This window comes from Cibotium barometz, chromosome 31 (genome assembly GCF_041138505.1).
Source record: "Cibotium barometz isolate CiBa-2024 chromosome 31, ASM4113850v1, whole genome shotgun sequence".
NCBI classification, from domain to species: Eukaryota; Viridiplantae; Streptophyta; class Polypodiopsida; order Cyatheales; family Cibotiaceae; genus Cibotium; species Cibotium barometz.
In genome coordinates this window covers 32007148-32019643 of record NC_141076.1, presented here as the reverse complement: position 1 = coordinate 32019643, position 12496 = coordinate 32007148, and the positions used below count along the sequence as shown (strand labels likewise).

The 12496-nt window shown below is 45.2% G+C and overlaps 1 protein-coding gene across 1 annotated transcript; it reads left to right on the top strand.

Annotated features, from left to right (window-relative positions):
- The first annotated feature begins 1645 nt into the window (after positions 1-1645).
- LOC147620744 (pentatricopeptide repeat-containing protein At2g39620-like) lies at positions 1646-7522 on the top strand. Its single transcript, XM_086825010.1, has one exon. It carries the CDS (start codon positions 2018-2020, stop codon positions 5696-5698), a length of 3681 nt encoding a protein of 1226 aa, XP_086681136.1. The 5' UTR covers positions 1646-2017; the 3' UTR covers positions 5699-7522.
- Positions 7523-12496: the final 4974 nt, after the last annotated feature.

Genomic DNA, 12496 nt, shown 5'->3' with positions numbered 1-12496 from the left:
TGCCCTAATGCAAATAAATTTCAAACCATAATAAAAAACAACAAACTAACTAAAATTGTATGTTTCTTAGAGTGTGACCTCCTAAGCAACATAGGGCAATATTGTGCAATAGCTTGGAATGATTGGATAAATGGAGCTAAGGCCTAGGCTTGGAATGATTAGGCTTGTCCTCGGCGTTAACACCAAATATGTTCAAGTTAAGAGCTTATCTTAGCCTTGTCAATGCATGTTTTGTTGGACCTTGCTTTAGAGCCGTAATTACAACTTCTCGATGTGGGTGCATTGGCTCGTCAATTACATCCTCACTCCGTTGTTATACTTCTTTGCCAATGGGGTGAAGAAAGACATCTCTATGCCTAGATAGAAGCAAAAATAGATAGCCTTCACGGTGGTTCTCTCTTAGAAAAGACAAGGCAAGAAGAAGACGCTAATCCAAGAGAAAAACCTACAATCAAACCTATCTAGCAAGCATCCATCAATCATGTAAGATTCAGTAAATCACAAACAAGCAAGAATAGGGAAGAAGGGGAGCTCAAAAGTGTTTCTATTCTAAGGGAATGATTGTATATTGCTTAGTGTGAAAAATGAATTATATACAAGTGACTAGTTTTCACACTAGGTCAACTAAACTTAATAATAGTTCAATCTGTTACTAGTCTTAAAGCAAGTGTGAGATCAATCCACATGATTTGGGCATGTCAACGATGCATATAGTGTAATGTGGACCTAAAGCTGCTCGATGTAAGGCCTCATCTCCAAGGTTGTGAGAGCTGTTTGGGCCGTACAAAGAAAGAGGGCCCATGGAATTGCTTTGTAGATTCATGTGTCAAGATCACCTTTATTTGATTGGCAATGACTGATGGTGGACCAATTTTATTTTTTTTGTTGTGGCACATATAATTCCCAAATCTCATGGTGAAACTAGAGATTCGACTATTTCATTATTAATTTATTGATTATTGCTGAGGTTCGTGTTATGATGGTACAAATAGTGGAATGGTCCAATGGAGACCATAAGGAGTTTTTTTTAAAAAGATCCTTGGAGGATCCTATGCACATTTGAAGAGGATCCAAGTGATGGGTCATACCATGGAGATAGCACCTACACCAAGCCTCGTCATCAAGTACATATCTTAAATGGGGGGCATGGTGGGCGCAAGCGTAGTGTAGCTTTTTTATGCTTGAGGAGTTGGCTGCTATCAAGAATGGGTTGTCCGAAAGAATTGGAATTATAGGACAACCAATTGTGTGTGGCATTTTGACATTGGCTAAACTACGCATTAATTGATTTTATAACGGAAAGTGCTAAAATCTGAGTCATTAATTTCAAGGCAAACCAAAATTGTAACCTAATGTTTTTAATCTCAATGGACATTGAAGTATGGTTTTTCCTAGCACGACACGTGCCTAGGGTTGGCCTTTGTGATGAACAAGGACTTTTGGCTTTTGTGGAGATTGCTACACGTGGTTAAAGCTACGAAAATAAACCTATAACAATATTTTTAGATGGATAATTTCGAAAGGTCAAGTTTCCAAACTGTTTAAATTTTCTCAACGGGAAGCTAGTACAGTGAAAAAGTTGGAAGTTGAGAGTCTCAAGGGTAAAGGTAGATTCTTCCTTGTGCAAGCGGTAGGCACGTATACACGACGCCTCTTTTCAGCCTTAGATCCCTCCTAATTCATAATGTGTCATTTAGTCCCGTGGGGTGTGTGGGTGTTGTTCTTTTTTCAAATTTCCAACTAATTAGGGGAAAAAAAACGTGTTGTAAGCAGTGGTGGGATTCGAACCAGGTATCTCTCTGTGGCGCTGCTACCGCCCAAGAGGCGAGGTGATGCTTGGGAGTGGAGGCGTTTGAGTGTGTACAACCCATGGACAACGCGGGGCAAACATACGCAAGCCAATTAGCATTTTAGCAAGCAATCCAGGGGTGCTGCAGCCTGCAAGCGCGTAGCCCAGCCTGGATGTACGACTTTAGTTGTACGACAAGACAAAAGGGATGAATGGATCTTCAGTCGAATGGCCAGCGTGGCTGTGGGCTGCGGTTCCATCCGCGCAGCAATCCAGCAGGTTCATCTCTTCTCAAACCTCTCAAATCGGGGGTTCTTCAAGCTTTCAAGAGAGGCCAATCAGTACAAGTCTGCGTGGGCAACAGACACAAGGGTGCCCAAAATATGCCCCTCTTCAGTGCACAACCCTGGAGGGCAGGGAGGGTCGCATCATGAAATCCAAGCTCTTTGCGAGAAAGGCCAGCTAGACAGAGCCCTGCATCTCTTGTTTAGCTCGGACCCTTCAGTTAGTGCCCCTTCAGACAATGTGTACTTGTCTTTGCTTAAGGCTTGCAACAAGAGAAAAGCCCTGGTTGAGGCCCAGCAAGTCTATGCCCATCTAACCACACATCATAGGTTGGAGCTCGGTAGCAAGCTAGGTGACTACTTAGTGTTTACATTGGTGAAGTGTGGTGGCCTTGAAGATGCACACCAGGTTTTCCAGAGATTGCCATGCCATACATCGTCTTCCTGGACAGCTATCATTTCTGGTTACACCACGTGCGGTCAAGGTCCCAATGCACTGAAAATGTATAAATGTATGCTAGGGGCTGGTGTGGAGCCGAACCCATACACCTTTGTCAACCTACTCAAAGCTTGTGGTAGCATTCCTGATCTTGAGGAGGGCAAGAAGCTACATGCTGATGCTGAGGAGAGGGGGTTCACTTTGGATGTTTTTGTGGGGAGCACCCTTGTGAGCATGTATGGCAAGTGTGGAAGCTTACTGGAAGCAGAGAATGTGTTTGGTGGATTGCGGCAGCGCAATGTCGTGTCCTGGAATGCGATGCTCTCATCTTACATAGAGGAGAATAACGAAGAGAAGGCATTACAGTTGTATAGACAGATGCAAGAGGAAGGTGTGAGTCCAAACCGCCTGACTTTTGTGGCTGCTCTTCAAGCATGTGGCACGCTTGGAGACAAGGAATATTGCATTGATGTCAACAGCGAGCACTGGACAAAATTTGTCTTTCTGGAAATTGGCAGAACATTACATGCTGATTCCCGGAAGAAGTGCTTTGCTTCAAATGCATATGTTGGGAGCACCCTTGTGAGTATGTATAGCAAGTGCAGGTGTATTAAAGAAGCAGAAAATGTGTTTGTTGGGTTGTTGGAGCGCAACATTGTGTCATGGAATGTAATGCTCTCAGCATATACTGAGCTGGGCCAAGGAGAGAAGGCTTTGCAATCATACAGACAAATGCAGGAGGAAGGTGTGAGTCCAGACCATCAAACTTTTATGATTGCCCTTCAAGCATGTTGCAGCCTTGCAGAGACGGAAGAAGCTGTCGTTGTGGAAAGGCAGATGATCAAAGTAGTTTCTCAAAAAATCTGCCAGGCATTACACACTGACACTTGGAGGAAGGGATTTGCTTTTGATGTCATTGCCGGAAGTATGCTTATACGCATCTATGGCAAGTGTGGGATAATTACAGAAGCAGAAAATGTGTTTGGTTGGTTGTCGGAGCGTGATGTCGTGGCATGGAATGCAATGCTCTCAGCATATGTTGAGCAGGGCCAAGGAGAGAAGGCTTTAAAATTGTATAGACAAATACAAGAGGAAGGTGTATGCTCGGATGAGCTGATGTTTGTGACTTCCCTCCGAGCATGTGGCAGCCTTGCAGAGAAGGAAGAAACTGCTGTGGAAGGGCGGTCAACCAAAGTGATCTCTTTAGAAATCAGCCAGGCATTACATTCTGATGCCCTGAAAAAAGGTTTTGCTTCAGCCATCTTTGTTGGCAACACGCTTATCAGTATATATGGCAAGTGTAGAGCCATTGTGGAAGCAGAGAATGTGTTTACTGGACTGTCTAAGCGTGACGTGGTGTCGTGGAATGCCATGCTCTCAGCATATGTGGAGCAGGGCCAAGAAGATTTAGCTTTACAGTTGTACAGGCAAATGCAAAGGGAAGGTATCATTCCAAACAAGCTTACCTTTGCAACGGCCCTTCAAGCATGTGTCAATGCTGCGAATAAGGAAGAAGCTATTGTTGTGGTGGGGAGATCAACCAAAGTGTTGTCCCTGGAATTTGGCCGGGTGCTACATGCTGATGCCCAGATCAAGGGCTTTGATGTAGATATATTTGTGAGGAGCACACTTGTGAGCATGTATGGTAAGTGTGGAACCCTCATGGAAGCAGAAAATGTGTTTTTTGGAGCATCCCACCAAGATGTTGTGTCATGGAATATTATGCTTACAGCCTATGTTGAGCAGGGCCAAAGAGAGAAGGCTTTACAGTTGTACAGATTGATGCAAGAACGCAGTGTCTACCTTGATGAGCGAATGTTTGTCATTGTGCTTAAAGCATGCAGCACCATTACAGAGGAGGAAGAAGCTGTCGTTGAAGGGCGAATGACTGGTGCAATGTGTTTGGAAATTGGCCAGGCGCTACATGCTTATGCCTGGAGGAAGGGTCTTGCTTCAAATGTTTTTGTTGGGAGCACCCTTGTGAATATGTATAGGAAGTGTGGGTGTATTGTTAGAGCACAGTATGTATTTGATAGGATATCAGAGCGAAATGTTGTACTATGGAACACAATTCTCTCAGCGTATGTTGAGCAGGGCGAAGGAGAGAAGACTTTGCAGTTGTACAGGGAGATGCAAGAGGGTGGTGTGAGTCCTGACCTGCAGACTTTGGTGATTGCTCTTCAAGCTTGTTGCATCCTTGCTGAGAAGGAAGAAGTTACTGTTGTTGAAGGGCGACTGACTAAATTGATGTCTCTAAAAATTGGCCAGGCGTTGCATGCTGATGCTGCTCGAAACAAGGGCTATGCAATAGATGTCTTTGTTGGCAGCACCCTTGTGAGTATGTATGGCAAGTGTGGGGCCATAATGGAAGCAGAAATCACATTTGGCAGGTTGTCACAGCGTAATATTGTTTCATGGAATGCGATGCTTTCAGCATATGTTGAGCACGACCAATTTGAGAAGGCTATACACCTCTACAGGAAAATGCAAAAGGGATGTATGACTGTGGATGATGTTACACTTGTCTGCATTCTACAAGCCTGCAGCAAAACGGGAAGTGTGGAGTTATGTAGGCAGGTCCATTTTGCCATCGTCTCTGCCAGAGGTGATCTAAGTTCTCTCCTGGCAACCACTCTTGTCCATGCATATGGGAGTTGTGCATGCATGGTAGATGCGGAGGCAGTCTTTAATGGACTCTTTCAGCCTGATGTTGTAGCATGGAGCACATGCGTTGCAGGTTTCGGGCAAGAAGGATATGACGAAGTAAGCCTGCATTTTTTTAAGGAAATGCACATGGAAGATATTAATGCAGATGAAGTCACATATGTCTCATTCCTCTCTACCTGCAGTCATGCTGGCCTCGTTGACGAAGGTGTTGAGTACTTTGAATTCATGAGCAGAGACTATGGCATAACTCCAGGCTTGAAGCATTATGCCAGCATGGTAGACCTCCTTGCACGTGCAGGGAACTTCACGAGGGTGGAGAACATGTTACGGAAAATGCCGATGCAGGCTGACCTGGCCATTTGGTTGTGCTTGCTTAGTGCATGTTGTACACACGGCAACAACTTGGATCTTGCAAAGCTTGCATTCAATTCAGCAGTGCATCTACAGCCCAAGGAGTCTGCTGGGTATGTCTTGATGTCAAATATTCATGGGTGGCATGATCCCATAAAAGTTGGGTGATCTTCATCACCGAGATACCCATCTGAGATCACCCATCCATCCACAAAGCTAAGAGTCCCGCCCCGTGCAGCAACAAGAGCGCATGCGGTGCATTGTTTGCACTACAAGAGCAGCGTCCACACTTCCAGTCATTTGCGCTCCCTCGCCCGGTGCTTCGGATTTTACTGTAGCAGAGGCCCATGAACCACCCTCCAAAACAGTCCTATTCGGATTGACTCTCCACCATTGCCCATGAACCACCCTCCAAAACAGTCCTATTGGGATTGACTCTCCACCATTGCCCCATGCTGGCCGACTGCAGGCGGTTCCACCAGCGTCATCTATACGTGGCTTTGCAAAGCAGCTCAGCCTGTGTTTGTATCAGAGAGAAGCGAAGGTACGGCATGAGTCATGAGTACTAGCAGGGCCAATGGAGATGTCCGTTGTCCCACGGGGCTCTAAGGAAGGACTACAGATTTAGTTTTACTATCTTTAAAATTCCATTTTACATAAAGACATTGACAGGTTTTGGCTACGAGAGGACTAGAAGGATGTGGATGAGGTCTGTACGGCTGTGCAGATGCTAGGGTTTCTTCCTGTCCTTTCCCTCCTTTCAGTGCCTGCCTCTCCAACATTCCTTCAAAGGGTTCTTCTTGGGGGAGGCCGCAAGGCGCTCCCCCCTCGCTCATGCCCTTAGCCCGGTGTCCCTCGTCTGCAGACACTACTCCTTCCCCTGCTTCTGACGTCCGGCCCCCGTTGTCTGGCTCGAACTTCGCACGCACCCCAGTGATTCAACCCCTACCAGTCACACCGGAGGTGACCCCTGACATGCAAGATCTGGGCTGGCACGTGTCTACTGGTCCTTTACCTGCCATGCTGAATGCTGGCAACCTCCTCAAAACGGCAGCTTTTCTGGCTGAAGCCCAGTCCAACTTGCTTCTCCAGTGGTGCAAACAAGCCCCAATCCTGGCTTGCATGCAGGTAGCCATGCAATAACCGCCGCCGGTGGCCCCTTGCTACAAGAGCTCCCGCTGGGAGCGACCTCCAACCCGCTCTTCGCTTTGATTGACGGCTCGGGCGGTCGGCGATTACCACCTGGCTCCTCCAATGGCAGAGGCACCCAAAGCCAGCAGCAAAAAACGCAGCTCTGCCACGGAGAGCATCTACATGGAGGAGGTGGAGATTGGGCGTCTCCTGTCGACTCTGCACAAGGACAAGGAGCTAGGACATGCCATGCCAACTGGGTTTGAAGCTGAAGAAGGAGACAGCTTTCGCAGTCCTAAGCAAGAAGATCATCGAAGTTCAGCAGATAGACGCTCAGTCTCTCTTCCCCTTGATTTGTTGAAGGATTGGCTGCAGGTTTACCAGACCCAGGCCGTAATCGGATTGTGCCATGGCCCTCGCCCTCCAGCCGAAATCCTTAGAGGGTGGGTGAGAACGAACTTCTCATGTGCACGCCCGTGCCATGGCTAATCTTCGGCATGAACAGCATGATCCCTGATTAAGATAATCGGTTAGCACAGCATTTAAGTCATCTACCACAGTATCATCATCGTTAGCAGTAGCAGCAGTACCAGTATTTACAGTATTTAATGCAAGTTTCTTGTCCAAACCTGGCGACAGCCTCTACTGCTGGCTGACCAGCACTCCAGGAATATATAAATACATCAAGTCATAAATCAGTTTCAAGTCATTCCATCATTCATTCCTCATTGAAATCATTCAGTTAAGCATACGTAGAGGTCAGAGATCAACCCCTCTAGGGCTGACCAAGGGCATGACCATGTACATTCATTAAGCAACCTTTTTGTACCATATTAAATACAAGAAAAACCTTGACACCAATCTCTCTCTTCTCTCTCCTCTGTCTTAAGCATGTTTATTTCAGCATCTTTTTCTTAATCAAGCTTAGGGATGTGGATCAGTACAGCAATGCTTCTACGCATGCAACATTTGTATCATAGCATTTAGGCTCCGCCCACTAAGCATAGGTGCACAGTTCCAGTGTAGAAGAATGCAGCAGGGTAGCAGATGGAGTGGTCTTTAACAGGCAAAGCTAGAGGAAGCATTGCTCGAGGGTATGTATGCAAAACCAATACATTAAGCTCTCAGACCAGTTCCAAAGGCCTAGCACCAAGCATGGTAAGTTTTGGCAGGTGACCCACCCAAGGTTGTCAGAGGCGTCAGAGGCATTTGGTAGGAGGCGAGTATGGTACGCACCTCGAAAGACTCGTATTTTTTAGAGACGTTAGAGGCATGTTAGAGGCTGTTTTATATATATATATATATATATATATATATATATATATATATATAGTGATAGATAGATATAATATATATAGTGAAAGTTGAGAGAGAGAGAGAAAGAGAGAGAGAGACTTGTATGTATGAGCCTTGAGGGAGGGAGAGAGGGTGTGTATGAGAGAGGGAGAGAGAGTGTGGGTGTGTTAAAGAAAGAAAGCTGTATTAAACGTCTGTAAAAGGCCAAAATGACCTATGAGACCAAAATAGTCCATCCTTATCATCTAGATACATCATCAAGATTCAAGGGTACAAAGTAAAATGAAATGAACCAATAGATTATAGAGGGAGCTCCAAAAGTGGGTATAAAAACCATCATCATCCTAGTGTGTTTGAAGTTTGAACTTTGAACTTTGGGTCTTGAGAAAGGCTTAAGGGAGGGAGGGAGGGAATGAGGGAGAGAGAGTGTGTGAGAGGGGCTGCCTTGGGCCCTTAAAGTCCCCATCTAAAGACTAAAACCAGCTTGTCTCTTTTTCGTTGGAGCCGTGATTTCTCTCCTAATGGTCCAAAACAGTCCATAATAGAAGAGGTAGGGGTTTTAGACAAGCTTCGATCAAACCCCAGGTCAAAGGGAGGAACCAAAATCAGTTCGCTCCTCTGCTTGTTGATGTGGCACACCCCTCTTAGCCTCTAGAAGGCGAAGTGAAAATCTCTGATGATGATGAGTTTGTCCAAGAAGACACATAGCATAACAATAATACTGATAAACTTGAGAGGGAGATTGACAACTTATGGAATTTAAAGATGACCCCCTCCCTTAACATTCTTAACCTTGGAGGAAGAGACGCTCCCACGCTCTTTAGTTATTGAAAAGACGCAAATGGTCTCCTCTAGAACTCCCCTGTCTAACCATTTGTACATGCACCAGCTAGCTCCTTGGCCCTGCCCGGGTCCTAGCCCTGGTCCTAGCCCGGGTCCTAGCCCTGCCTTACCCCAATACGACTTTTCCACCGCAAAAGGAAGAATCTCCAAGGTGGGGATTAGTAACGACTCACCGGTTTCAGGGAATAAAAATGCCCCAAACAGAAGTGTGCATGTAACCAAAACCCAATGAAAATGATGATTAGATCAATAATCTCTGTCATCACGACCCTGTGTTTTTCTCTTAACATTATGCAAGTGTGCACGAAACAGGTGGATAGTGTGTAGGACACAATTGTGCAGGACTTTTATTAAACGTTCACACTTGGGGCCAAATTATTAAAGTTCCCTTTCAGAATCCCGTGAGGGGGGAGGGTGGGACAATGGTTTGGAGGGGACAAAGGGTTGAAAACCAATAAAATAAAGAACTCCCTTTTTACCTAATTGTGGCTCTTGGGGCCTATGCTATGATCGGAGAAAAACTCCCTCTTTTTGGAGGGAGTCGGGCAACTGTGTGCTTTTTCGAGAGGAGGAGACTAGCGGGCTGGTTGGGTTGAGTATAGGGAGGTGTGCTTTTCTCTTTGATGGTTGGTCAGCAGGGCACATAGGACTAAAGCGTGCTCTCTCTCTCTCTCTCCCTTGGAGGGCTAGGCGGGCAGACTGCAAGCAGCACACAGCATAGCAAGGAGCACAGGCGGGCAAACTGCAGGCAGCTCACAGTTCAAGCAGGCTCACCCACGGGCTTATCTCTCTCCCTCTTTGCAACAGGCCGGTGGCCAGGATTGCAGGTCAACTGTAGCTTCATGGGAGGGTGCTATTTCAAGTGGGAAGGTTGGTGGGCAGGGGCTGAACAGTAGCCACCCTCTCTCTCTCTCTCTCTTTGAGAACTAACGAGTTGTTGGACTGCAGGGAGTGTAGGGCTGGACTGTGGGTTTGTCCTTGGCTTCACAGTACAGCAAGACACGTCTTTTTCTCTCTCGTGGTTATGGAAAAAAAAAAAGATCAGGCAGCTACAGAAAGGGACATATGCTTTCTCTCTCTCTTGGAAGGAGGCATGGGGCTGGGTTGTTTTGGTTGGCTGCAAGTACAGGGTCACTTGGGTGTGTTTCTTGGCATGGATGTGATGCAAGCTCGTATGGGTGCATGTTCATAGAGCAGATTGCTTTCTTTCTGCTTGAAAGGAACATAGGGCCTGCCGTTGTGGGTGTATCCATGTTTCATGAGGAAACATGTCACTGGATGTATGCCGTTGTTGCCACTGTTTTTGAATGGTGCTGTGTATGGTTCTGTGTGGAAACAAGACAAAGGTTTCAGGAGAAACATGCCTAAGGGTTTCATGTGGAAACTGGTTGTAGGTTTCTCAAGGGTTTTTGGTTTCTCCAGGAGCTAGGTCACATGCAAGCAGTGGATACATGGATTGACACATGTTTGGTACAGCCTTGCTGCTGATTGAACAGGGGTCAGGAAATCCATGGCTGAGATGGATGGTACCCTTGGAAGGCAGAGAGGTTGGTACAGATGTGTTGATTATATGGTATGCTGTGTTGTGATGTAAATTATCTTTTGGGAAACAGTTTGGAGTCTTTGTTGTGATGCAGGAGCACTGAACGTATCAGGGTGTGATGTTGTTCATAATAGGGTGAGAGGCTATGCATGGTTGTGGTAACCCTGATCATGGGAGAAAGCTTCTGTATGCAGGACTCAATGTGTGGGAGTCTTTTGATGTGAACAATAGTTGGAATTGTTTGTGGATGCCAAGTGAACATGAGGCCATGATGTAGGGTCTTTGCAGGCTTCAAGAGTTCTACTGTGATGGGCTGAGTTTCTATCCTTATTGTATTCAAAGCTCTTATAATCTATTAAAGAAATACCGCAAGGGGCGCCACTGCGTTTTGGGGCCAATCGGTGTTGTGTATTGTTTACAGAAGCACTCTAGCTCCCCCTGTTTGTTTTTCTTTTCTAGGTGTTGAAGTGTTTTGTGTGCAAGTTTGTTTTTGCACCGCCCTTTGGTTTCGTTTGAAGACCAAGGTCGGTTTACAATCTCATTTAGCATCAAGGGTCTCATAGACCCTAACAAAGCCTTTAAGATTAAATTTTCAGGAAAAATTGTCCCCATTGATTGTTTATGTCTTCAAGAGGTCAAAGTCTTAGGTCACCACCTTAGGACCAACCTTGAGAAAGTCTCTACGGAACACATTTGGTTCACTTCTGAGCACAACCAAAGTAGTGGAGGCACTGCCATTGGGATCCATAAGAATTGGGAGAGATCTATCAACAGTACAATAGATGGATAGCTGTCAGGATGGAAATAGAATTCTCCTCATTTTTAGTAACTCTTTATGCATTTGGACTCGCAGGTTCTAGGTGTGGTCTATTAGCTTGATCTCCTAATCATCCTAATGGGTGACTTTAACATGGTTGAATATCAATAGGACAAATTGCTTAGTTTGGATCTTACATTAAAAGGTCAAGAGCTATAGGATTGGATGTCATGCAAAGGCTCCCATGACTTGATGGACATAGCAACCAACCTTGAATTTACATGGTCCAATGGCAAATTGGACTCTTACCTTAGCAAAGCAAGGTTGGATAGATGCTACATGAGTGGTTCCTTTGCTAAGGACTTCAGTAACTCCAAAATTAGAGTCCTCAACTCTACTGACATTTTTGACCACAAGTTGATATTCATATCCATTCAAAAAGCTATGAAACCAAGTCAAAGATGGTTAGTTCCACGTTGACGTGTCTTTGTTCAATCTCCCTATATGACAAGAGGAAACACAAAAAGAATTTCTAGAGGAACTTGGCTAACTAAGGAAAATTGATTGTAGGTCACTCTCATTATGAGAACATTTTGAGTTCCTCACCTCTCATATCCGTAGCAAAATAGGAAGCTTGTACAAAAATAGCCAAGTGTCGGAACAAAACAATTTCCCCCTCGTTGGGGTTGCTATGCCTGAAAGGGATTTGATTGAGGAGGAATTAGAGGTGGCTATTGATTCCCTAAAGAATGGTAAAAGTCTTGGACTTGATGGCCTGCCTAGTGAATTTTTCAAATGCTTCAAGAAATCTTGATCCCCCATCTAACTTAGGTGTGGAAGGAATCCCTTTCCTTTGGAGCCCTCCTCTGCCACATTAATAAGGGTGTGATTAAGTTAATCCACAAAAGGGGGTCCTAAAGAAGAAATCAACAAACTGGAGACCAATTACAATGCTCTCAACTGCATATAAAATCTTTGCAAAAGCCCTAGCCTTACATCCCACCAATAACCTCAATGCCCGTATCAGAAGTGAGCAAAAAGGCTTTGTCAAGGAAAGATACATTCTGGATGCCATTGTTGCTCTTTGGGAAGGAATAGAATATGCTCGAAGTTCTAACCAGGACTTCATCTTCTTTAAAATCGACTTTGATAAAGCATATGATAGACTAGAATGGGACTTCATCTTGCAATCTCTCTAGGACATGGGTGTAGGCCCAATATTTATAAAGGAAGTTCACACCCTGTTTGGAAATGCATGTTAGGGTGGCAGTAAATGGGCAGTTATCTCCCCCCTTTACACTACGAAGATCTATTAGGCAAGGCTGCACCCTTTCCCCTTTATTGTTTGCTATTGCAGAGCTGATGCTCTTGGATGTCTGGTTGATAATGCTATATA

Excerpts from the sequence above, each read along its gene's own strand:
- LOC147620744 (XM_086825010.1), top strand. The coding sequence starts at position 2,018 with ATGGCCAGCGTGGCTGTGGGCTGCGGTTCCATCCGCGCAGCAATCCAG.